Below are 25,548 nucleotides of genomic sequence, written 5' to 3'. Positions count from 1 at the left end.
GAGACTGAGTGTGTGTTGAGGAAGAAAGTCTTCATTCTTTGGAAACTATTAATGGATTGGGTTATAGAATGAGAAGTCGGTTGGATGGGTCCAACAGGTCTCTAAAATGGCAACATGGTTTTAGTTTTTGTGGCAAAATAAAGGAAACATTTTTTTCCCCCATTACGAGAATAAACAGTATACTTGAGATGTTATGAGAAATAATACAAAATTCATAATACAATTCTGCAAAATGTAGAAGTCATTTGGTTTATGTTGGCAGTTTCCAGTAAGAAGGGATGTCAATCTGCTGGAGGCATGACAAGGACAGATCCTACACCAAGTAGGAGCAGCAGGTTGGCTGGGGATGGCCATTGGACAATTCAATCATTAAAATGTGCAGTAGCAACATCTAGAATACTCATAGATAAATTCTCAGACCAAGTTAATCCAATTCAGGAAACCAGAGCATTTGCTGGCAGCAGAGTGTGCATCAGTCCACCACAGGGCAGCATCATTATGTAGTCAAAGGAAAACAGAAATTCAATTAAACAAAAGTTAGTTTCAGTTTTTAATGTGGACTGTTCAGTGTTTACAATAAATTAAATTTGTCTAAAAATGGTTTTACTTTAAAAAAAAATAAATCTAGTTTTTCTCAAATTCAAAATTTATTCAGGAAGCAAATCATCCCCTAGCTCTTCATCAGCAAAGTCATCATCCTCCTTTCGTTTCTGTGGAGCAGTTTTTGGTCTATCAATTTGAGGCCCTAGCCGATCAACATAGGATGCATCTAGATGAAACCAAAAGAAAAGAGACAAAATAATCATAAATAATAATACATCATCAATCACCATTTGAAAATGAGTTAAAACACAATTTAAGACTAACAGTGGGAAAGTAAATATACTGAATGTTTACTTTTACAATAATGAGAAAAAAATGTCCTTCAAGTTATTAGTTTATCTTTTATAGTCAGATGTAGATATTTTATAATGCAAACCAGTATTAGCTGAACTTCTGATATTAGTGCCAATCCACAATTTCTAAATTATAACAAAGTGCTGTAATGTTAAATTACATTGTTACTTACTAAAACATGATTTAATAGATAATGAATACAATTGTTTAACAGATAAAAAAAAAATACGGCAGTACTCAATAACTTCTAACTGCCAAAATTTTGTCTGAAAGCTTGGCTTGCTTGTTTTATGTTGGTATAACTCCAGTCATTTCCTCATGTACCTACCAATCTGTTTCTAACTTTACTAAATGCCACGGTATTTGCAGCCTACTGTTGTTCTGCATGATTTTCACTTGCCTATTTCTTTGTTACTGCTGGCCTCATATGGTTCATTTGCTCCAGGCAGTGCCTTCAGTTTGGCACTAAGTCGCTCTCCCTTGGCACTTGTACCTTGGCTGCTCTGTCCACTGTCTGGAAAAAAATAACAATATACAGGTTACAACCCTTTATGTAGGCAGATACAGAGATGCACACATGCACACAAACTAAACATTTTCTTAACTAATGTGACATTTGACTATTTAGGCAGAACAGGTTAGACATCACTATATGTCTCCTAAACCTTACCAAAATTAAATAAATGGTTAGGACTGAAGTGTAATTAATACCTGATAGTTAAATATCACTAACATGCATAAAATGATCTTACACTCAACAAATGGTGGGAAATATGACAAAAGATCTTTAAGAAAGACAACTTTCACTAAAAGAGTTGGTGGCTATCAGTATACAACATAAGAAAGGCCAAAGAATACAAATTGTAAGGGAAGCAGGTTTTGATAATGTTATTTCAGTAAATATGGGCAGTGCAAGAGAAAACAAACTTAAAGTTGTACAGGATTCCAGGCTTAAACCTGCTATAAAAACATTCATCATTACCCAGAATAATGATAATGAATTCCATAAATAATGGAGACAAGATCTTGTAGGTGCTATCAGTTAATAAGTGTTTTCCTGAGCAGTCTTCAGCACATAATACAGAATTGTATCTGCTATATCCCACCAGCACTATGCTCGATGTAGGAGTTAACCCTTACGTGTACGCCAGTCCACAACTGTACAGCATATTCACACATAGGTCTGCACTCATAGATAGATAGATAGATAGATAGATAGATATTCATTTGTCACCAGAGGTCATCAACTTTACAGTCACCATTTACAGTGTTAATAACTTTTTATTATTTTCTCTGTCAGTCATGAAAGGTTCATAATGACAGTTGAACTTTCTGCAGAACTAACCAAAATACTTAAAAATATAAAATGGTCCAGATGCTTTATATAATTTAAAAAATACTACAAAGCAGCAACTAAAGAAGAGAGAGATGAAAGCAAACATAAATATAAGTATACTGGGTGGCACACAAAAACGCAGCTGTCAAATCAAAGACTACAGGCTGACATGACCATTGTAACACACTTGTCTGTTGTGATATCTTATATCAACTTATGAGGGATCTTCTTTCCATATAATGTATAACATTGAGGACAAGATCTGGGGTATGGATGGAAGGGTTTCTTACTGTCAGTACATTGCTCACAGAACCAATAGTATGGCACTCTTTAGCAACTCCTGAACTGTGTATTTTTCAAAAGCAAAATGAAACATTGTTCCACAAATCTCTGACATCTCATCTTGAAGGAGTCTGTATGAACATATAGCTCCACAACTGAAATACGCTATTCCAGTAAATATGGTATGTTACACAAAATGTACCCAGGGACTTCCTACTAGTTCCATGTGACAATGAGTGGTGCTGTTAAAACCAGGACAGTGCTGCCTTTCCATGCACACAATGCATATAGACAAAGAGTTACCTTAAACACAAACATGCAGCATGTGAGATAAAGTGTATGGCAAAGTGATTAATGATTTACAGTTGACAGTTTATTGAAAACCGGCATGACACTGAATTTCAAGTGGTAATGGGTATACTGAAAGAAAACTGAGATTTATCTGACATAGGCACTGAAAACTAATGGGAAGAAAGGACTTTGGCATTTACAATTACAGTTGTTAAAGCCCAAAATGAAAACAATACAGTTATTTGGGAATTTTCATAGGGATGAAAACTTCAGCTTGCTTTGTTCAGAATACAGTATTATATTATTTATGCTTCTCGGGGCAAGTTCATTTTTGTAGGCAAGTGCTGTATGATCCTGGAATTTTATATTTGTTTCCATAAACCTATGATTTCAAAGTCATTTGCAAAAAACAATTCCGAATTAACTCTAATACAAATGTAACTTCTGAATATGTACAGTATTACAGTAATCACTAGAAAACGCGCTGCTTCCAAAATTTCTTTTATTGCCTACTGTGCTCAGAAGTACAAAACCCAATTGCAACAACAGTAAACTGGTAAGCAGTCCCACAGCAAGTCAGCTGAGGAAATCCATGCTACCATGGTGGGGATAACCTGAGCTCTATTAAGACACCAATATCCAACCACAGTCAACAAGATGCGAGTTAGCAACAACACCCAATTATTCACTGTAATGCCTTTATACTGCTCTTACACATGACATTTATTCTATGTACTTACGCTTTGTGAAAATATTTAGCAATTAATCAAGTATTTTTTATCAACAACATTTATTTATATAGCACATTTTATACAAAAAGTAGCTCAAAGTGCTTTACATAACACATCAGCAGTTCCTGTAAAATCTTGTAAAATTACTTTTTGACCATTTTGAAGGGACTGATATTTGTTTAAAGGGGCCCGATGATACTCTTTTTAAATTCACTCCACTTTCTGTTACATTACCAGTACTGCATAGTCAACAGGACGTGCAGTATGACCAGGTGGGAGTTGCTCAAGTCAATTTAAAGCACCAGTAAATATTAACAGTAACCAGTGACCTGCTGACTCCAACTCTGAGCAACTTTGATAAAATGTGAATGCCAGAAATCGAGAAAGTATATAGCACTGCACTTTTTAAAGTGAAAATTAGGTAAAATATAACATTTACTAATCTGTGACTAGGTGGCTTTTAGAAGTAATCACTTTTTTAAAAAAGCTAGATTATTTTCATATTGTGCAAGGCAAAGATATTGTATACTGGCAGTAACAAGGAACACTCGTAAATAGTGATTTTTGTATTAAGTGTGACAAAAAAAAAAAAAATTGAATATATTAAGTACGCATGCAAAGCAGGATACCTCCTTTTATAGATGTTGTTTTGGGATAAATCAGTTTAATTACATGCACACACTTCTACCTAAGAACATACCTTTAACTTGGTCCAATGAAGGACTGAGCCTACTTTCAGGAGAGATAACTGTAATTAAGATGGAGGAAGAAAGAAAAGGAAACATCATAGAAGAGGAAACAAAAATGATTATTGTTTGTAAGATGCAGAAATTCTAGGGAGAAGAAACAGAAATAAAGTTACCTTTAGAGGAGGTCAGTAACCAGTCTTTTAAACTGCTAATTAATTTTGGATTGTAAATCAAAGTAATTAGCTAAATACTCAATTTGACCTACACTGATTGTAATAATGCACCATAAACTTTGCATATACAGTGTAACAATAGTAATAGTAAGTATTGTACAAATTACTTCTCATCCTACAAATTTAGTGATTTTGTTACTCCAAATACACAGTAGATTAAAATTATGCATACATATACAGTAGTAACCTGGCAAAAGAGTTCTTATTCTGGACGAAAGGAGCACAGAAAAGCAGTTGAAATACAAAAAGAGTGGAAACAATAGGTAATGCAAGAGATAGTTGGCTATCGGTATGTCTCTCACTGGAAGGAGGCACTTAAGAGTAATTAAATATTTAAGCAATCATCTGTATCAGATGTTGGGTCACCAGTGTAACCCAGTTGCACATTTGCTTTATTCAAATATAACTTACACATATATGAATAAGGCACATGCCTGAGTAAATCAATAAATCTTACATAGCATTATCTTCATCGTCATCATTAATGTTTTACCAGTGGTGCATGAATGTAAGAGGTAGAATATTATTTATTCCTTCTATTGTGAAAGTAACAACCTAAGAGGTCTAGCCCAGTTCAATTCATTGGTTGTGTCTGTCAGCAGCAGTATCACTGAATATTGTTTAACCTGGACTGGCTGTTAAACACTCGCCATTAACTGTTAATGTTCCATAGCTTTCACCATTATGGTCAGATAGAAAGTCACAAAGTTAAGGGTCTACCATACAAACATACTTATGCATTTAGTGTGATTAAACCACTTTATGGGTTTTGATTATGTTTTGAAAAGATTGTGGAATTCATACTGTTTAATTAGATTTTTCAGAGCCCCAGTTTGTGTTCTGAGACTTTCATCTACAATACATTTTTGATTTTGTTTGTAGGGAAATACACTTTGAAGACAATGTGTTTATTTACTTATTTATATTTTTTTAAGTCAATAATGTAGTATTTCAAACTTTGTTTCATTTATAAATTGTTATTGCTGGCATAAGGTGGTTCATTAATCAAAAAAGCTCATTCTCCTTTCAGCTAACTCTGAAAGCTGATGCAGATCCATCCATCCATTATCCAACCTGCTGTATCCTAACTACAGGGTCACAGGGGTCTGCTGGAGCCAATCCCAGCCAACACAGGGCGCAAGACAGGAAACAAACCCCAGGCAGGGCACCAGCCTACCACAGGGCGCGCGCGCACACACACACACACACACACGCAAACCACACACTAGGGACAATTTAGAATCACCAATCCACCTAACCTGCATGTCTTTGGACTGTGGGAGGAAACCAGAGTACCCGGCAGAAACCCACGCAGACACAGCCACCATGCCGCCCGAGCTGAATAAGATGACTTATATGTATCAAATTATTTTATTTAAGGATCTAAATATATAATACAACAATTCACAGAATCATTTTTTTTGTCATGGGCTAGTATTTAACTTTATATATATTATAACTTACTAAGTGTGAGTGCATGGAAAAAAATCATTTATATTATAAAACATCTAGTATGTGTTGGGAGTAGGAAGCTAAGTATATCTGGTCCATTTTAATAAAAAGGAGCAGGGGGACCTCTTTTCAAAGGTCCCATAAACACATTGTTAAAAATAATAGTTTAACAAAATATAAAATATGGCTTTGCTTTCTCTTTTGCGAAATGAAGTACTGCAGTAGATTAACTGATGCCCATGTGCATTAAAAAATACTCTGTAATAACCTATCCATCCATTTTGAACTTTCTTAATTCAACTCAAAGTGGGAGGGGGGGGGGTGCAGAGCCTTTCCTTGCAGCATCAGGTGCAAGGCAGGAAACAAATCCAGACAAAGAGCACATCATAAGCATAAGTTTATAGATCTATAAAAGTGTTTTATGTATATTTAAATGTATATTAAACATTTTACATTTCACTTACAATTGTCCTGCCTTGCACTCAATGTTACCCAGATACTGTCCAGTCCAACCAGCCTTAAAATGGATTAAGGAGGTCGGATAAGGAATGAATGGGTCATAATTTTATCAAGGTGCCACATATTTTAAAAATGTATCTATTGTCATTTACTGTACCTATATTAGCAAAGCTAAGTAACAATCTTAGACTGAAGTTGCTTAGTCTTAAAACCCCATCAGGCAGTAGTGTGCAGTGGATGTTTAATGTTAGTTTGGAAACTCTCATATCAGAATTTGTAGGGCATTATTTTTTTTTACTTCAAGAGTAAAAATAAAAGCTGAATTAGTACCAAAAAGCTATCTTATTTCAACTTGAACTTCAATAATTAAAATCATTGTTCTAAGATAAATGAGATATGCAGATATACCAGAAACTAAAAAGTTTAATCTTTACAAATGCTAATGAAGTTTCACTAAATTCATTTGTCTTTAGTAGGTGCTGCACATATAACTCTTGTAAAGCAGGATTTTTGTGAATGAATGAATAAATGAAATTAATGAATTCACTACACTAGCACTGACAATGACATAACAACTGAAACCTTCTACTCATACTTACCACTGCTTGCACTTCCCTCCCTGCGACCGCGAGCACTGCCATCTCGCCCAGATTTTACACGCTGTTATAAAAATAATAAAAAAATACATACGTATATATTTAAACATCTTTAAAAAAACCAGGCACCAATGCTTTCAAAAGTTTTAAGTTTAAAAAGAAAATCCTACATTAATCAAAATCTTTCATACTCTATGTGAAGACACTTATATCAGACTATTTTACAGTAGAAGAAATGAAAGAATTTAAAGCCAGCAAGGATATTTTTGAAGGAAGACTTTACACAAGTTGATTTGAATGTATCTCAGTGTTTAACATGACAATTTATTATTACTGTACAAGATTAAGCGAGGAATAAATAAGGTGTCTACGAGTGTTAGTACAGTATAATAATGTACTGCTTCATAAACAAACTGCATATCTCTGTACTTCAACAATGTGCTTAAGAGGAACAGCTCACACATAACTGTTGAGCTTTCTCACCCTTTATATCATCAGTCTGAAATGCTTATAATCCAACAAGTGCTTCAGAATGCCCATGGTCTGGAAAACTCTATTCAACAGGTCAAACATTCCTGCTGCCATAAGTGTACTAAACAAAGCAATGCAGTCTTTAACAAGCTGTTTTAATGAGTTCCTTATGTGTTTACTATTTCAGTAATCGTTTGTCAGTCATCTCAAGAGGACAACGTAATGGAAATGTACAGTATATACCTTGATTTAGATATTTAATGTGTGTTTGTTCAGTGGTGCAAAAGTAGAAATAACAATGACATTTAAGCAGCTATATTCTTGATGGAGTGTAGAACAGAAGAAAGTAAGAAGTGCCTCTTCACTTAAAAAAGACACATGTCCAACAGGAATTTATACCTTAAACCCATTAAAAAGGTTCAGAATATGTGAAAATTAGGCTGTGTATAAATCCGTTTTCTTTAGGCATGTCTGTATCTTACTGTTTTTTTTTTTTTAACAAAGATAGGTGAAGAATATGTCGGGGAAAACAACAATAAAATAAGTCTGTGTTTCAACAAACTGACCACTAAAACACATGGGGCCTGTAAGGGCTCAAACGTTAGTAATCTTAAAAAAGCTTATAAATACACACAGACATGATTCAGTGTTACACCAATTTAAAATTGAAACCTAAAGTGATTTGCTAACACTGGGGCAGTTTTAGTATATTTTTGTGCCTGCAGTTAAATTTCAGACATCCGCCTTTCCTTGTATAGAGGTGTACTGACTGTCTCAACAGGCTGAACCAAAACCTATCATAATGTATCATATAATGGTGTGCAATGACTCCCTGTTCATGTAGGAGTATGAAGAACACATTTTTAAAAATATACTTACCTGCTCTCTAATCTCCTTTAATTTTTCAACTTTCTTTAGTTTAGTTGCATATTCCTGAACTTCCTTCAAGCCCATATCAGTGCAAAGCCGAACCAAAAATCTTAAACCTGTAGAAACACACAGACACACACACACAACTTTAATTGATGCACTATATCTATACATTTTAGGGTAAAAGTGAGTCAGAACCGAATTCCAGCAAGAAGGATTAAGTTATAACCTTTCACTTGATGCTACTGCATTGCTTGGTACAATAAACACATTGAAGACATGTCTCTGGCCTACAGGAAAAAAAAATTAAAGCCCCAATGCAAAACACAAGTACGTTTTTTGTAAAAAGGACTGAAAAGCACACACATAATGCAAACATAATACAAAAAATCAAGTGGTAAATTGTAGCAATGGTACTTTATTCCTTCATGCCACCTTCGAGGCCATAAATAAAATAACATGTGTTTTGTGATAAGATAGTAAGAAAATTTACTTCATATAGTATAGAAGAAGAAAGGTTTTTGTTCTATCAAATCAATATCTATTCCCATAGATATTCTAGTATAAGAAATATGGAAATTTGGTTTAGAAGACTTTCAGCAAAAAGATTATTTTCCATGATTTATTTGACTGAAAGTTTCTCACAGAATGGGTTTTATTGATCACTGTATTTATGGATTTAAAAAACACTGATCATTACAATACAAAATCATGAACGTACACAAAGTGTCACTTACTTGGTGCTCTAGTTCCAGACAACACACAGACAGTTGTAGCTGTAAATTACTAGGATTGATGACTGTGTACAATGCCTTGAGCAGTCATGAAAGATGTTACCTGTGTTTCTCTTTTAGCAACTATGTGCAGCCCCAGTGGGTAGAAGAGTGCAAAGCTATCCTTTAAGCAAAGTGCATCCACATGTGTTTTGCTTTATTTATTGCATTTGAAACAGATGACATTTTCTCCTTGTTAAAAAAAACCTGGCCTTTTTCCCTTGCTGAAAGTACTAGTACCGACATTTTGTTTTCATTCCACAAGGTAAAGTTTAAATACTACAATGTGTATTTCAGATTTTAAAAAAAGTGCAACTTTACATTCAATGTTCTCAGGAAATCTTCTGTGGATATCTTTGTATGTCTCCAGTGCTTTCTGGTAATTACCTGAAAAATGCAGGACACACCATGAACACAATTGAAATATACAGGAAAAAAATGTTCTTTGAAATATGTATTATTAAAATTAAATTTAAATTTAATGTATGAAATAATACTGTAATTCTATAATTAAAAGTACATTAAAATTTACACACTGCTGTCTGGTTGTGGGGAGAATATGCCAAACAGAATGCCAATATATTATGATCATGATAATTTTTTTGTTTATACTATATATAATATCACATATGTACTACTTTTTACCTATCCATAAATTTCTAAGCTTCCTTAATACCATTCAGGGTCATGGGAGTCCTAAATTATCCCAGCAGCATTCAGTACAAGGCAGAGGGCCAAAACACTAAAGGGCAAATTTTCACACACACACACACACACACACACACACACACACACACAGGAGCCATTATAGAGCTGTTAATTTAACTAACAAGCAGGGCTCAGTGATGAGAAAATAAATAAAGAGAAACGTTTGTGCTAATCTGCACTCAGTCTCCTGGAGATGGGCACGGAAGCGTGCTTCACAGTACCACAGTGTCACGTACTGGTTTTTAATCTGGCCATTTCTCAGTCAATCCAAATAATTACCTTTGAACTTTAGTTAAATTATGGTTTATCAAAACCTCATTTTCCTTTAGTATTCTAATTAATAAATTTCTTTAAAACAAGTATGTGTCAATTTCAAATAAATTATTCATGATTTATGTTTTATACATAAAATTATACATACAAATTAATTCACTCTCCATGTCTTCACTTAGAAAACTTTGCTCTACTAATCCTTTAGAATTATTTTTCAACATAATTTCTCAATATGTTAATGAGAAAACATACATGAAAGTATATATAATCTAAACAAACTCTAAGTTACCTACCACTTCTTCTGTAACAACTGGCCATCATTAGTTGCCACTTTGCTTGAGTAGGCCTAAAACAAAGTAAAATAAGGAAAACATCAATATTTCTAAAAATATCAGAAACATTAAATATAGGAAAATGTATGATTTGTAGCTTTCTGATTGGACTCTATTAAAATTGTCTACATTATTATCAGCATAGGAAAAACAAAGTAAATGATAGTGACAGCCCTGACCTGCCCGATTTAAAACATTCCTAAGCCAAAACTATTTGGAAGGGATTCATTTTGTTTGCTCAAAATACTGCTTCATCTAGGTTCTTCTAAATCTCTAGTACTAATAATGTTAGTTTCTTTGAGGTTTCTAGGACAACTGCAGTGAATTGCATGGACAATGTGGAAATTCTGAAAAAAGGAATCATCTGGTCACAAAAAGCTGGAAATTACAATAATACAGCACACTATATGAATTAAATACTACAACAAGTGGACGTTTTCATAAAGTACTAACTAATACTTTTCAATTGGAGACATATTTCCTTAAAAAAACATGGAGAAAAAAGGAAAAAAGTGAATGTTATGTGATAAAAGGTACTGCTGGAAACTCCATGACATGGAGCAATCAGCAAACTTCTTGTAGATCTCTATTTCACATATACAAAGGGATTAGAAGGAGTTAAATGTAGCACAAAGATATATTTTGCCTTTATATATATTACTTTAATAAATTGTGCAACAATTTATCTCTAGAAAACATATGCTTAGCTTTAACGAACTGCCCAGCATATGTTACGCTTTCTCTTTTTTATTGCATATGTCAGTATCACATGCACTTTTAATGGTTTTGTTTTTTCAAATTTATCCAGCACTCACAGAATAATTTAACACAGGGAAAATCCATCAGGGCATGCTGAAACAATTACTGTACATTAGATATTTAGAAGACAAAAGAAGAAAACAAGATAAACAAAATCAGCCCAGCTCATGAATCAAGTTCAGGGGAATAACTACAAGAAAACAAACTGTTTCCAATTAACAAATTGACTAAAACTGTGCTGCATGAACTACATGTTTTATTAGCCAGAAACAATTTTTTTTCTCTATCAAATACATTAAAATGGCAATTTATTATTCTTGCTGCAAATTATATGTACAGTATGCCATCTCAGCAATAAAAGGACTATCTGATACAAAATGACAGCTTGGACCCTGCTACAGTCTGGACTCAGATGTATTCCCTGAGGATTGTATGTTCTCTGTGCGCTTCTATTATTCCTCAAGATTCTGGTTTCCTCCCACTATCCATGGAGTGTGAGTGGCTGCTTTTGTGAAATGCACGAAGGTCCCATCTAGGGCATTTTTTTTTTTAGCTTGTACCAGCTGCTGCCAGTTTTAGCTCTGGCATCCCATAACAAGGGGTTCATAAGGGAAAGAGAGATTTTGATTATTTTAATATTCAGGTAACCCAGTGTGGTAGGGGATTGAACACAGTTTCCTGCTGAATTACGTAACATTTTTTTCTAGCTAAAACTGCTGCTCTGATTTCTAAATCTTTGAGGAATGCTGAGTGGGTGGGGAATAATGGATCATATTCTTTGACATTGTGGAGTCACTTTAGAGTTATGCAGGTGTTGTTCTAATTACAGGTTTTGTGGTTTTGCTTTCTTAGTTACAAATAATAGTATAAGTCCATTGACCCTTTCCAAATGATTATTTGGCCACTTGTGTATATTCTAAATTAGAATGAGTGGGGTCCAAAAATTGATGCATGTTGTAGATATTCTGCAATATGCACAACATCTGAGTCACTAAGCTGTGGTACATAAGAGAGCTTTAGTGTGTAGACTTGACTGTAACAAGACATGCATTTAAATTAACCCCTTGTTTATTAATTTTCTTTTAATTTTAATAACCACAATAAATAAGACACTGAGCAATTAGGGATACAATCAATACTACTTTCCCTACATTTATATTTCATATCAAATCATTCTAATTTAATTCAATTAAATTTCACGTTTTCTGTTTTAAACTCGGTCTATGGATTTGTAGTATGACTTATCACATACACTTGTATTGTTGTGGGCAGAAATACTGTACATTCTGTTTGTATCGTTTTTTTAGTATTATACTTTTTTAGGTCATTTCAGAAGAAGAATAAAAAAGCAAAAACAATGTTTTACAGTATTTGCCGTTGCTTCAGCTCATGAGAATTTTTCAGTTTATAAAAATATATTTAAAACTCTTAAACAAAAGATTTCTTAATAAATAAGAAGAAAAAGTGCAGCTGGGAAACAAAAATTCTTAAGTGCAATTCTGTACATTTCTTTGTAAAGCAAAACAATCATTTAATCTGTTTTTAATTTACATAGTAAATGCTGAAACTATCAAGGACTAAAATTAGGGAAATTAATACAATAATAAAAGAATAAACATTTTTGCAAAGAATACATGGACTCTCCAGGACCAGAGTTGCTCACTCCTACATCTTAAATCCCGCAAAAATTCATAATAATTAGACTGTGATTTTCTTTTCTTATGTTAAATGTGAGAAACCATGAAATGGGCACTATTAAAATATCTGCATTAAAAAGAGAGGGACTGGCAGTTTCAAAATCTTCTGCACTTAAAAACAACTTTGAGAAAAATATGCACTTATTTAGACAGCAGGAAATAAATTTTAAAAAGGCTACTTACTGAATCAGCATTGCTCTTTCAAAGTATGGTATTGCTTTTTCACAGACCTGTGTGTCAATGTAATAAGCTCCAAGCCACTCAATAACTTCAATATTTGAGGGAAAATACCTGAATGACTTAAATTCAAAATACAAATAAAAGTGACATATTAACAAGTACAGTTACATTTAAGTTTACACATATTTAATTATATATTACTATTTTTAACCCCATTTTACTAAAATGCAAAATAAAAAAATGCATATGGTAATTCAAAGCCCTCAAACCAAAAAATAATTAGTCCACATTGTCCAAGTAACTATAACTTCGATGTAATAGTTTTAAAAGTAAACTTTTTTCTACAAATACAAATGAACCATAATAACTGTAACATAACCTCTTGGAATGTATCAGAGGTTTGATATGTAATTATTCTGTATTTCTAAAAGAACAAATATCTCAAACTGTAATGTTCATAATAAATTAGGCACTGTGCATACTTCCCTCAGACTCCCATTTTTGATCAGCATTTTCTAGTATCAGAAACCAAAGATGCTAACATGCGAGGTATAAGATTTTATTTATTTTTCGTACTATACACATTTAAGAGCATATACTTAAACACTAGAATCCCTGAAGCCTACGAAAATATTTGTAATGCCAGGCCACCTTAATTTCCATTGCACCTCCTCATCAGCGCCTTTGTTTTGCAAATATGTCAATCAGCAAAAGCAGCAAGCAGCCTGCTATATCATCCTCCACAGAAGCAGCTGAAGTAAAACACAAAATTCTCAGAGCTGAATTCACTTTATTTGGGAATGAGGTGTCTGGACTTGTACTGGGTAAATAATAATATATTGTTATTTGGAATGCATACATTTCATGTGTACTACGTGTCTACAACGATCAGTTTAAATGTAGGATGACAGAAAATGCGAGACAATAAATGTTCAACACATAACTAAAAAATAAACTTTTTTATGTTATAATAATAATGACAAAATCTTGATGTGAGGCATATAATATGTGGAGACTGAAGTCCAAATATCAAATAAACACTTTCACAAAAGGTATCCAGCGGCCTAGGTGAGGGATGAGTGAGCAGGCTACCTACTGCCAGTGCTGGTTGACACATTTTTAAAACAAATATGCTGATGAGGAGGTGCGAGGGAATTTAAGGTGGTCCGACATCACTAATATTTTTGTAGGTTTCAGGGATTCTAGTGTTAAATTTAACTCAGTGGGCAGCCTATACTGTGCAATTGAAATATATACATCAAAATAGATATAAAATAGTAAAAGTTGCATCATTATTAAAAAATAAAGTTTTAACTACCTCATAATAGTATTGAATAGCCTGTGATTTGTCCCCTTCATTGTCATATAGCTCTCCCAGCTTAGCTAGCGCCTGAGGATCTGTGGGTGATACACTTAGCAGCTGTTTCAGCCAGTCAATTGATTGGTTTGGATCATCTAAAATCTCATATCTGCAATGGTGTGTTAAGAATACTATACTTTACTCTTTTTTTCTCTGACACTTCTAATGCAGTTGAGTGTGAATTATGAAAATCTACTTTGCAACTATCCAAATTTAAAATGAGTAATAATTGTTATTTACTACAATACCTTTCCTACTGAAAACAGCAAAATACTATGAACAGTTTTCTGGCATTTTTTATATTGCTGTGAACAAAATCGTAAACAAAAGCCACTTGTACAAACAAACACATTAAATCTTTCTGATGAAATCTGTAAATTTTACTGTAGTAATACATTTTGTGCAATTACAGTAAAACTTCGATTATTTGTCGGGGGGTCAGGACCGAGGTCGGGATGGATAAAGAAAAAGATAGATAACAGAACCGCTACTTTAAAAATGATATATAGTAGGATTAGTAAATAGTATTGATTTACAAAAAAAACTATATTAACAAAATATAATATAGTATTAACACAATTAATTTATAAAATATTGTAATGACCAGCGTAATAACTACGTAAATACAACTCAGAAATACTAGAGTCTTCATAAAAAAACCCTAACAGAACAGAAGCCCTTCACCCAGTCCTATCACTTACACAGCATTCCGCCCTTTCTGCTCCTATACAACGCATCACAAGCTGCCTGTATGTCACAATATATTAACAAAACATAATATAACAGAATTTAAAAAGAAAATTACAATGCAGAAGAACATTAACATTAATACAGAATAACATTAACATCAGTGGTATCAATTTTCGACATGTTTTTCAATTTTGTTAGCAACACGCTTTATATTGTTTGCTAGTGTTCGTCCAACTCCATAAACTAAAGCAATATTTGAAGCACTTTTGCTGTTTCATAAACGTTTAATAATTTCAATTTTTTGTGATAATTTCCACACCATACGGATATGTTTATAGGCCCTAACAATGTATAGTAGTTTAATTATAATAAAAGAGAAAAGCTACAAAACACTGCTAAAGCTGAAGATATGTAACTGACACTGATTTCGAAATGCGGCATGACACGATGCTGGGAAGAACACTACGTGGGAGCAAAAAGGAGAGTTGTTCCAATTTTCATAGCTTGCAGTAGTAATATGTAGACACTGTCGTGCGCAATGTTTTTTTTTTGCCCTGCTGGTTATTGGAGACTCATGGTTAATCGAGTGACAAATAATCAAGGTTTTACTGTATCTAAAAATAATAGATCATTTTATACATATAAATATACATATCTACCCATCCATTTATCTGTTTGTGTAAAACTGTTGGAAAAAAACACTGTCCAAATAAAAATTAATCTTATTCTATGCCTGGATATCCTTCAACATTCATTTGTAAAGCAGTGTCTGAAGAGACTGTAAAATGTACCAAATATGGAAATCCAGCATGTAATCAGTTATCAGTACAATAGTAAAAGAAGATTTGCATTGCAAACTATGTAACTATGTAATATTTAATCTTTGTCACTGAAAATCAAAATTCCACATAGAGTTTGTTAATTAACTATATAAATTTGAAATATACAATGTATACACTATAGTCAAAATTGTTAATCCTAAATTTAAATAATGTACACAAATTTATTATAGGGTCAAGCCCAATATTCAACTAGAAACAGATAAACAGAAATGCAATTTTATTAATCAATTATTTTTATTTTTTCAATTTTCAGGTATAAAATCTTTTTTCTCAACAAGGATACAGGGTGGCTAACTGGAACATAACCTGGGCACTGTTTCGAAGGATTGTGTGGAGTTTTAAGTAACAGTCAAGTGCTTCTCCAAGTCTACTCAGCTTCTTGTAAGTCAGACCTAAATCAGAAACATTTATATGCATGATTACAAAGTTCATTGTGCAGCACCAGTGATATTCTGAAAGAAAGTGACACTTGAAATTATCATTTTTATATTTAGTCTGAAAAAAAAAAATCTTAAATTGCTAAATATAAATAAATAAAAATATTACGCCTTACTTCACTGGTATTAAGATCATTGAGGCATAATTACTGTAGAACTTTTGTTTATAAACATCAATAGAGTGGTAAATTTAATGTTTATATATATTTATGTATATTTTACCTGGTAGATTGTATTTAGCCGGTCAGACCTGGTAGGCCCAAACGTGTTGTGAGGGTCTGCTGGGAACGGCTGGCAGAGTCCCCTGTCAGAAGTAGCTTCAACTCCCACCTTCGGCAGAACTTCGACCATGTCCCGAGGGAGGTGGGGGACATTGAGTCCGAATGGGCCATGTTCCGTGCCTCTATTGTTGAGGCAGCTGACCGGAGCTGTGGCCGTAAGGTGGTCAGTGCCTGTCGTGGCAGCAATCCCCAAACCCGTTGGTGGACACCGGCGGTGAGGGATGCCGTCAAGCTGAAGAAGGAGTCCTATAGGACCTTTTTGTCCTGTGGGTCTCTGGAGGCAGCTGATAGGTACCGGCAGGCCAAGCGGAATGCGGCTTCGGTTGTTGCTGAGGCAAAAACTCGGGCATGGGAGGAGTTTGGAGAGGCCATGGAGAACGACTTTCGGATGGCTTCGAGGAGATTCTGGTCCACCATCCGGTGTCTCAGGAAGGGGAAGCAGTGCAGTGTCAACACCATATATGGTGGGGATGGTGCGCTGCTGACCTGACTCGACGACGTTGTGGGTGGGGGGTACTTCAAGACCTCCTCAATCCCACTAACATGCCTTCCAATGAGGAAGCAGAGCCTGGGGACTCTGAGGTGGGCTCTCCCATCTCTGGGACTGAAGTCACCGAGGTGGTCAAAAAACTCCTTGGTGGCAGGGCCCCGGGGGTGGATGAGATACGCCTGGAGTTCCTTAAGGCTCTGGATGTTGTAGGACTGTCTTGGTTGACACGTCTCTGCAACATTGCATGGACATCGGGAACAGTGCCTCTGGATTGGCAGACGGGTGGTGATCCCCTCTTTAAAAGGGGACGGAGGGTGTGTTCCAACTATAGAGGGATCACACTCCTCAGCCTACCTGGAAAAGTCTATTCGGGGGTTCTGGAGAGGAGGGTCTGTCGGATAGTCGAACCTCGGATTCAGGAGGAACAGTGTGGTTTTCGTCCTGGTTGCGGAACAGTGGACCAGCTCTACAACCTTAGCAGGATCCTGGAGGGTACATGGGAATTTGCCCAGCCAGTCTACATGTGCTTTGTGGACTTGGAAAAGGCGTTTGACCGTGTCCCTCGGGGAATCCTGTGGGGTGCTCGGGAGTATGGGTTACGGACCCCTGATAAGAGCTGTTCGGTCCCTGTACAACCGGTGTCAGAGCTTGGTCCGCATTGCCGGCAGTAAGTCGAGCCCGTTTCCAGTGAGAGTTGGACTCCGCCAGGGCTGCCCTTTGTCACCGATTCTGTTCATGACTTTTATGGACAGAATTTCTAGGCGCAGCCAGGGTGTTGAAGGGGTCCGGTTTGGTGGACTCAGGATTGGGTCACTGCTTTTTGCAGATGATGTTGTCCTGTTTGCTTCATCAGGCCGTGATCTTCAGCTCTCTCTGGATCGGTTCGCAGCTGAGTGTGAAGCGGCTGGGATGAGAATCAGCACCTCCAAATCTGAGACCATGGTCCTCAGCCGGAAAAGGGTGGAGTGCCCTCTCAGGGCTGGGGGCGAGATCCTGCCCCAAGTGGAGGAGTTTAAGTATCTTGGGGTCTTGTTCACGAGTGAGGGAAGAATGGATTGTGAGATCGACAGGCGGATCGATGTGGCATTCGCAGTGATGCGGGCTCTGCATCGGTCTGTCGTGGTGAAAAAAGAGCTGAGCCATAAGGCAAAGCTCTCAATTTACCAGTCGATCTACGTTCCTACCCTCACCTATGGTCATGAGCTATGGGTAGTGACCCAAAGAACGAGATCGCGAATACAAGCGGCTGAAATGAGTTTCCTCCGCAGGGTGTCTGGGCTTTCCCTTAAAGATAGGGTGAGGAGCTCAATCATCAGGGAGGGGCTCAGAGTAGAGCCGCTGCTCCTCCGCATCGAGAGGAGTCAGATGAGGTGGCTCGGGTATCTGATCAGGATGCCTCCTGGACGCCTCCCTGGTGTTCACAGAGAGCACTATTTAATATCTTCTTCTATTTAATATAATGGAATTCAATTGAAAAATAACACATCCTAAACAATCCTAACTTAAATTTCTTTTTAGCATTGTGTCACTCAGAAATTGGTTTACTATAAAGGACTTTGCAGTACAGTAATTAAAGAAATGTCTTGAGTTTTTCAGGAACAGCTTCACACTTGGTAGCTTTTTCCAATTAATATAAAAGGCAGGGAAAATAATGTGAATGTTTATTTAGAAATATCTTCAGACTTAAAGTAATATCCTTTAGTAATTTTCAATCACATGTATTTCCTTAAATATACAGTATATAAGTCTGTTGCAAGGTACTGAAAACTATATAATAATAAAAAAACCTATGCTCTATTGCATTTTACAGTTTAAAAGATAATCTGATATTCTTTTAATTTTTTTTACTCATTAGGTACTAAAACAGACCATTATTTATTTTGTGCTGAAAAAGCATAACCTATGTTGCCCTCCAACATTTTAATAAGGGTTAATGCAGTAATCCATACTAAGTAATTTAATACTTGGGGGAAAAAAAGGTGTGGTTAATGAGAACAGTTGTGAAGTTTCTTTATTAAAGTTTTCATACTTCTCTTGTGTTTGGTAATTTTTTTTAATTAGTATGATACTTTATCCTCAGATTTTTATTCCTGTCTAAAGCAAACAATGTGCACATAACCTATTTATAATGTCTTCAAGAATAAACTGGAAATGAAAAATGGAACTTCATTTATGCTGCCAAAAACTGTACCTGACAGCTGTTCTAGGCAAATGTGACAATAAACTTCAACTCAGATATTTGATAAAAGACCCCACTGTACCAAATATGGAAGTACATCACATATTTAACCCATATGCTAAACTGTTATTCTGTTTATGAGGTACCCCTTCTACTAAATAGGGATAAGACGACGTGCTCTGACCTTTAATTTTCAGGAATGTTACAATGCTTATGTTTTTGATTAAATTGTGGTTTACAGTATAGTATTGCAAACATTAAACTGAATGAAATACATAAAAAGACTCCCTCTGATTAATTGTTAAAACCTTTCTATATGGTCTTGTGTTTTGCTTTTCTGAACATTCACATACTGGTCACACTTTATTTGAGAGACACTAGTAAGAATTTTTCATTAAATTCATAGTTATATGATAAGCAATAAGTAAATAAACGAATGTTTAACTATTTATTTAAATAACACTTTTATCCAGCAATGATGTAATGTTGTCATATTTCAACAGCCAAGTTAAGTCATATAGTGAAAAAATGGTGGGGATTTAATTGTTAGGTTTGAGGTTTATAGTCCATCAGCATAGCCACTAATTAATAAATACAAATTATACTTAAAATAACAAAGCACAAACTTACCTAAGTTATAAAGTGCTTCTGTGCATGAAGAATCATTTCGCAGTGCATCTTTATAAAACTCTGCCGCTTTTTCATAGTCTTGATTTACAAAAACAATATTTCCTTTGTTAACAAGAGCAGCAGAATTATATCTGTCAGCAACTATGGCAAGATCTGCATATCGGTCAGCTTGTCCATAATCGTTTTCCTATTTCAGAAAGTAATATTTTAGTCAACAACTATATTAAACACTCGCCAACATATTTATCAATTAGAAAAATGTACATTATGATATTAAAATTGTATAAAATGAGTACATTTTTAAATTAAAAAAATAATTTATGAAATCAAATAGAAAAGCACAAACTAGTTTAGTTGTGTGTAAGGATTTACCAAGGGGAATAATTTTTGACCAGTCTTTAGGATTAAAATGATGTTAAATGCCATTTCTTAATTGCAGGGTCTGTGACACTGTTGACACAGAACTTCTAAATGTATTCTTGGTTGGTACCTTATTAGTATTTATACTATCTAGCAATGTTATTTTTTCAAAAGAAGTATTTCTGTAGTGCATCACAGAAGGGTGTTATTCTTAAAGTCTTTCATTCTTATAACATAAAGATAAGATATATGCTAATAAAGACATGTTAATTTAATTACAAATGACACTCAAAAGCTAATAAATAACACATTTATAAAACTGTTCTTTTGATTTCTATATAATATATATTATTTTATATGCACAGTACATTTAATGGTATTTCATTATAAAAAAAGACTGAAAATAAAAATGAAAACCTACTCTGTACTACTATAATGAATAATTTGTTATGTCTTAAAGTGAACTGATAAAAAGGACAAATATAGTAAATGCACATAAAAAAGTCCTAAGACTGAATTGCATAGTGTAAATCTTTTGTACCAAACATACCAGAAAATATAAAAAGGAAAGGTTGGTTGCAGCAGCACTTTTTACTCGGCTGTCCTTTTTCTCAAACATTTTCAGTGTTTCCACAGCCTGTAAATTAATACATAAATAACATAAATGTCTGTGATTTTCAAAGCCAAACTGAAAATATAAAAAATTTCAGACATTGATCTCAACAAATTAATAATAACAGACTTCTTGTGTAGAGAGATTTCCAATTTTTTTTTTGAAATAACAAAATGTATTACTGTATCAGCACAAAATACATTCATTTTTGCTAAATATTTTCATACTTCTTAAGTATATTATTCATTTTTTCAATTTTAAGTTATTAGGTTTCAGTGCCCATTTTTATTTTTTTACTCCATATTTCAAATTAAGCCTATTTATTTCAATAGGGACAGTTTAAAGAAGTATATTTGTTATTATTTTAACTTAAACACATATATGGGAAAAGACTACATTAAATTTAATTATGTGTTGTAAGCTCATTTCACAAACTGTACTTTAAATTTGCTTATCGCCTTTTCTGACTCAAGAATATTCTGAGTTATGACATAATTTCCTCCTAATGCTAACACCAGTACTGAACTATGGTTGATTTACTGTACTGTATACTGATCTGCCTTTTGTGTTCTCTTATCATAAGGATACTCGTAAAAGAATTAAAATGTCTGTCATTAACCCTTAAAGAGGAAGTAAAACTGCAACACAGAATCTTTCTTCTTCTTTTTAAGTACTGTTAATGGTTTTGTGTGCTTGGACAGGGCTGACACAGAGCAAGCCCCTGTAATTCCTCATCATAGCAATACTCCATGCTTAACATTCCCTCAACAACAGTTTTAGAAATAGTACTACACTGGAGCACCTTCTCTCTTCTCCTTACTACGGTAGGTTTTCTTTTCCTATTTTTAACGTAAATATGTTTAAACTATGATGTAGGTACCCATTCAACATCTGATTTATTCATTGTATATTTTGAGTTCACAAAACAGGAAACTGTACATCAGCTATTTGCAACATCTATATAAAATTATTTTATGTTTCAAATATATTTCATATGTTGAAATATGCAGCATGTAGTAGGTGTCCTTTTACCCAACAAGGTGGAGCAATACTTAAACAGGTTATATTTTAAAAGGCACCAATTAAAAGTTTAGGTCAAAGGAAGATAAAGTCTACCCTTGAATTTTACATTGATTCCAAAATTCTTGGAATGTTACCACAAACAATGTAAAGAGCGATTAACATGCTGCAATCAGGCATATCATGCACCATCACTGGCAAACGGTATGAATTAAACAGGTCCACTGTTTTGTGACCTTGCAAGATCTGATCATCCTCAATTCACCACTTCAGAGCAGAACAAGCACCTTAGACTGGTTCATTTGAGAGAACACTTCAGACATGCCACCCATAGTGCTCTTGAAACTGTCAACGGATATATAATATCCACATCAGTAACAGGGCAGTGAGAGACAGGCTCTATTACAGCAATGCAACCTCTGCTCACACGTCATAGATGTCTGACTCTACCGCAGGAAAATGTCTGTGGTCACAGCTATCTTGAGGAATACTGGTAAGCAGTGCTTTCTTGGCCTGCCTTCCCTCCCAACTTTAACCCCACTGAGTGTCTTTGGGATGTCCTTGAGCACAGCATCTGGAAACCCCCTGTCTGCCAAACTTCATTAGACATTCAGCAGTAATGAGATAACATCCCACAAATACAGCTTCAAAGGCTCACTGGCTCTATGTGCCAGGGGAGTCCAGCAATGGCAGCTGAAAAATGTAGCCACACAAGTTACTGAAAGGCTGCAAGATGACTTTTGCAATTGTTTTCCTGTTGTTTTTGTTCTTGTAATATTTTATTTTTTTCTGTTATTCTCATTTGTTTATTGGAATTTCAACAGGTAAAGATAGGGCTTGAGTTGTATTACTTTTTCCATCACTATGTATGTACTTTACGAGCTGAGAAAGCAAAAAATAATCAAGTCCGATTATTGCAGAATGCATAAATTAGGAAAATCTAGGATATTCCCAAACATTTTGTGTTACAAGTCACCTTTGTGCATCTTGATGTATTCAATTGGTGTTACTTACCATTAACTAAAAAGGTGCCCAAAACATATCTCTAAATGATTTATAAATAAAAAACAGAATGAATTTTAACAACAGTATTCATCTCCATTTATTCAGTATTTGGCATGCATACATACGTATAATAAGCTTGAGCATTTAGTGCCAAGGCCTAAAAGGTCAGCTGTTAAGAATGTAGTGTTTCTCACGCGCCTTATGGTAAACTTTAGTTGAGCTGTTCAATATATTTTACCCCAATAATGGCTTTTACTTTGCCACTCTCCCATTACGCCATGATTTGCTCAACACCAAGGCGACTGGAATGGCATGCACACTTCTCCCATTTGAGCCTTTTGTAATTTCTGTAGAGTTGCCAGGAGCCAGTCAGAGACAAATTTTATTCTTCATCTTTTTATTATTGTCTTTATAGTGCAATGGAAGATATTCAGTTTCTTGAAAACTTGATCACCCTTCCTTGACTGAGGCTTTTCAACAACCCCGGTTTTAGATTTGTCTTGCATGTTTTTGTAAGGAACTAGGATACGTCAAATGTGAGCCGTACATAGCCAAAATATGGACTCTGTTCAGATAATATGACTTACAACCAGCAGTTGATTTAACTTAAAATTATTTAGTTATGTCATGTGAAAACGTGAATACTTAAAAATAAAGAGAAAATAACTAATTCTGAAAACAATAAAAAAAAAAAAGTATCATTTTGTTTTCACTTTAATATTGTTTATTAATAATATTAATGGCATTATTATTATTATATTTATTATATTAATATTATTTGTGTTGATCAATGGCATAACAATCTTGATTAATTAGATTAAGATGATATGCCACAAAACAAAGAAATAATGAGAAAACAGACATACTTCAACTGTATTAAAGAAAGATTACTAAAACGTTATTGTAATGTTACACTTGTGTGCCATGATTGGACAGTGGTAAGTAATTCTTGTTCTAGCCGCAGTAATTATGTAATGAATTTGGGACATGGCAGCCGATTGCTTGCTGTATGGCCCCTGCTTTAAGAAGTGGCACATTGATTAGAGCAACTGCCTCAGTCTTAACTTGGCCACTGTCTGTATGGACCTCGCATATTTAGGGTGGCTACATTGCACAGTACTTAGTATTGTAGCCACACTGATTCTGTGTCCTGGCTTTGAATCCTGCACTTAGACATTTACATGAATAGCAACTTAAAAATAATGAATAATAAAAATGACAATATGAATATAAAAAATGGTACCTACCAATTTTTTATTTAGGTTTGATGTAAAATAAACAGGAATACCATATAGACCAGACACAAAATTAAATTTGATATAACGCTTACCTTTTCAAACTGCAAGCAGAAGCAAATATAAAAAATAATTACATAAAAAGGACAGATAGTATGCTATGAAAGCAATGAAAGTGAAAGGAAAAGTAAATAAATAATAAAGCCAACAACAACAAAAGAGCACAAAATGCTTTTCAATTCATTCATACAAGGTATAAAGAGTACAGCTTCCCAAAATACTAGCAAAAATGGTCACAAATTGCTGTTTATTTGGCACTAATTTCAGAATACTGTTAATCGGTCTAGCCAGAGAAGGTTGTGTCAAAATGTCATTTTGAAATTACAAAAATAACACACTTGCATTTGTGCATCTGTTGACTAGTCTTTTCTACTAAACAAAAAGTCAAACCCTTAGTGCCTCTTATGGATCTACTGTATCGTGGTCTGCTAAATGCCACACCCAGTGAAAAACAAAATAATTATCAACAAGCACTCCATTAATCAGTCCAGTTTATTAAAGATTTACACTTAAACAAGGAAAAAAGGTTTTGGTTCTTTAATATGAATTAAGCAATACATTTGCTACCCAACTTCTGTAAGGTTAACGATTCTGGCAAAAGTGAAATAAATTCCAGAAGTTTTTATCTTTTAAATACAATTTATTTTTTATTATTCTTATATTTATAAGTTAAAAGTGAGAGAAACTTGAAAGCATGTGAACAGGACAGATGTACTTGTAACAATATACTGCAACAAAGCACAAGGCAAAAAAATTAAAATAGTGAAGGGTGACATCAAGGCATACTAGCAGGAAGAGTGTGCTAGTAGGATGGTATGTACAGATATCTTAAAGTCAAAAACCAAAATATGCTGTTTATGCCAGTATACAAACCCTTTGCACCGTATGATACCTGTTGACAAATAGTTATATCTCTAGAAATGGTCTTCTTGAACATGTTAGCTTGCTATTAAAATACAGACTAGAACCAAATTTATGTCATCTGCAATCTAGCAAACCAGAAACATTTTAAAGAGATTTAACACATTTATCAGTAAGGAACATGAAAGTATGGGAAGCAGAAGTGGACCATAAGATTCAAGCAGAGTCAAAGCCCATTCCATTCAATTCCTGATCAAGGTAGACTATAATTGTCCTATTAAGACCTTATAACCTTATATTCTGATGAAAGGCTGATTCATAATCTTGTCCATTGTATTTCAGGGGAGGGCTGCTGCAATACATTTTAACTGTTGCCCAAGTGTCCTTGGAGAGGGTTGCTGCCAGTGGAGCTATGATCAATTATTTAAAGTGACAGTAGATACTATATGAAATAGC

At 34.5% G+C, this 25,548-nt stretch overlaps 1 protein-coding gene across 2 annotated transcripts in view; it reads right to left on the bottom strand.

Annotated features, from left to right (window-relative positions):
* Nucleotides 1-537: 537 nt before the first annotated feature.
* Nucleotides 538-25,548, bottom strand: part of ift88 (intraflagellar transport 88 homolog) — a 56,047-nt gene continuing 31,036 nt past the window's right edge. Inside the window, exons 17-28 of one of the 2 annotated variants that reach the window (XM_039744006.1) lie at nucleotides 20,849-20,935; nucleotides 19,939-20,125; nucleotides 16,205-16,313; nucleotides 14,348-14,498; nucleotides 13,033-13,148; nucleotides 10,355-10,407; nucleotides 9,402-9,467; nucleotides 8,317-8,423; nucleotides 6,970-7,030; nucleotides 4,238-4,285; nucleotides 1,298-1,411; nucleotides 538-769 (exon numbers count right to left, since the gene is read on the bottom strand). In XM_039744006.1, coding sequence (XP_039599940.1) covers nucleotides 648-769; nucleotides 1,298-1,411; nucleotides 4,238-4,285; nucleotides 6,970-7,030; nucleotides 8,317-8,423; nucleotides 9,402-9,467; nucleotides 10,355-10,407; nucleotides 13,033-13,148; nucleotides 14,348-14,498; nucleotides 16,205-16,313; nucleotides 19,939-20,125; nucleotides 20,849-20,935 — 1,221 coding nt within the window. In that variant the 3' untranslated portion in view covers nucleotides 538-647. The remainder of the gene's footprint in view (nucleotides 770-1,297; nucleotides 1,412-4,237; nucleotides 4,286-6,969; nucleotides 7,031-8,316; nucleotides 8,424-9,401; nucleotides 9,468-10,354; nucleotides 10,408-13,032; nucleotides 13,149-14,347; nucleotides 14,499-16,204; nucleotides 16,314-19,938; nucleotides 20,126-20,848; nucleotides 20,936-25,548) is intronic. The other variant, XM_039744007.1, reaches the window with a different exon arrangement.

This window comes from Polypterus senegalus, chromosome 2 (genome assembly GCF_016835505.1).
Source record: "Polypterus senegalus isolate Bchr_013 chromosome 2, ASM1683550v1, whole genome shotgun sequence".
Taxonomy (NCBI): domain Eukaryota; kingdom Metazoa; phylum Chordata; class Cladistia; order Polypteriformes; family Polypteridae; genus Polypterus; species Polypterus senegalus.
The sequence above is the reverse complement of the archived record's forward strand: the minus strand, read 5'-3'. Positions and strand labels throughout refer to the sequence as shown.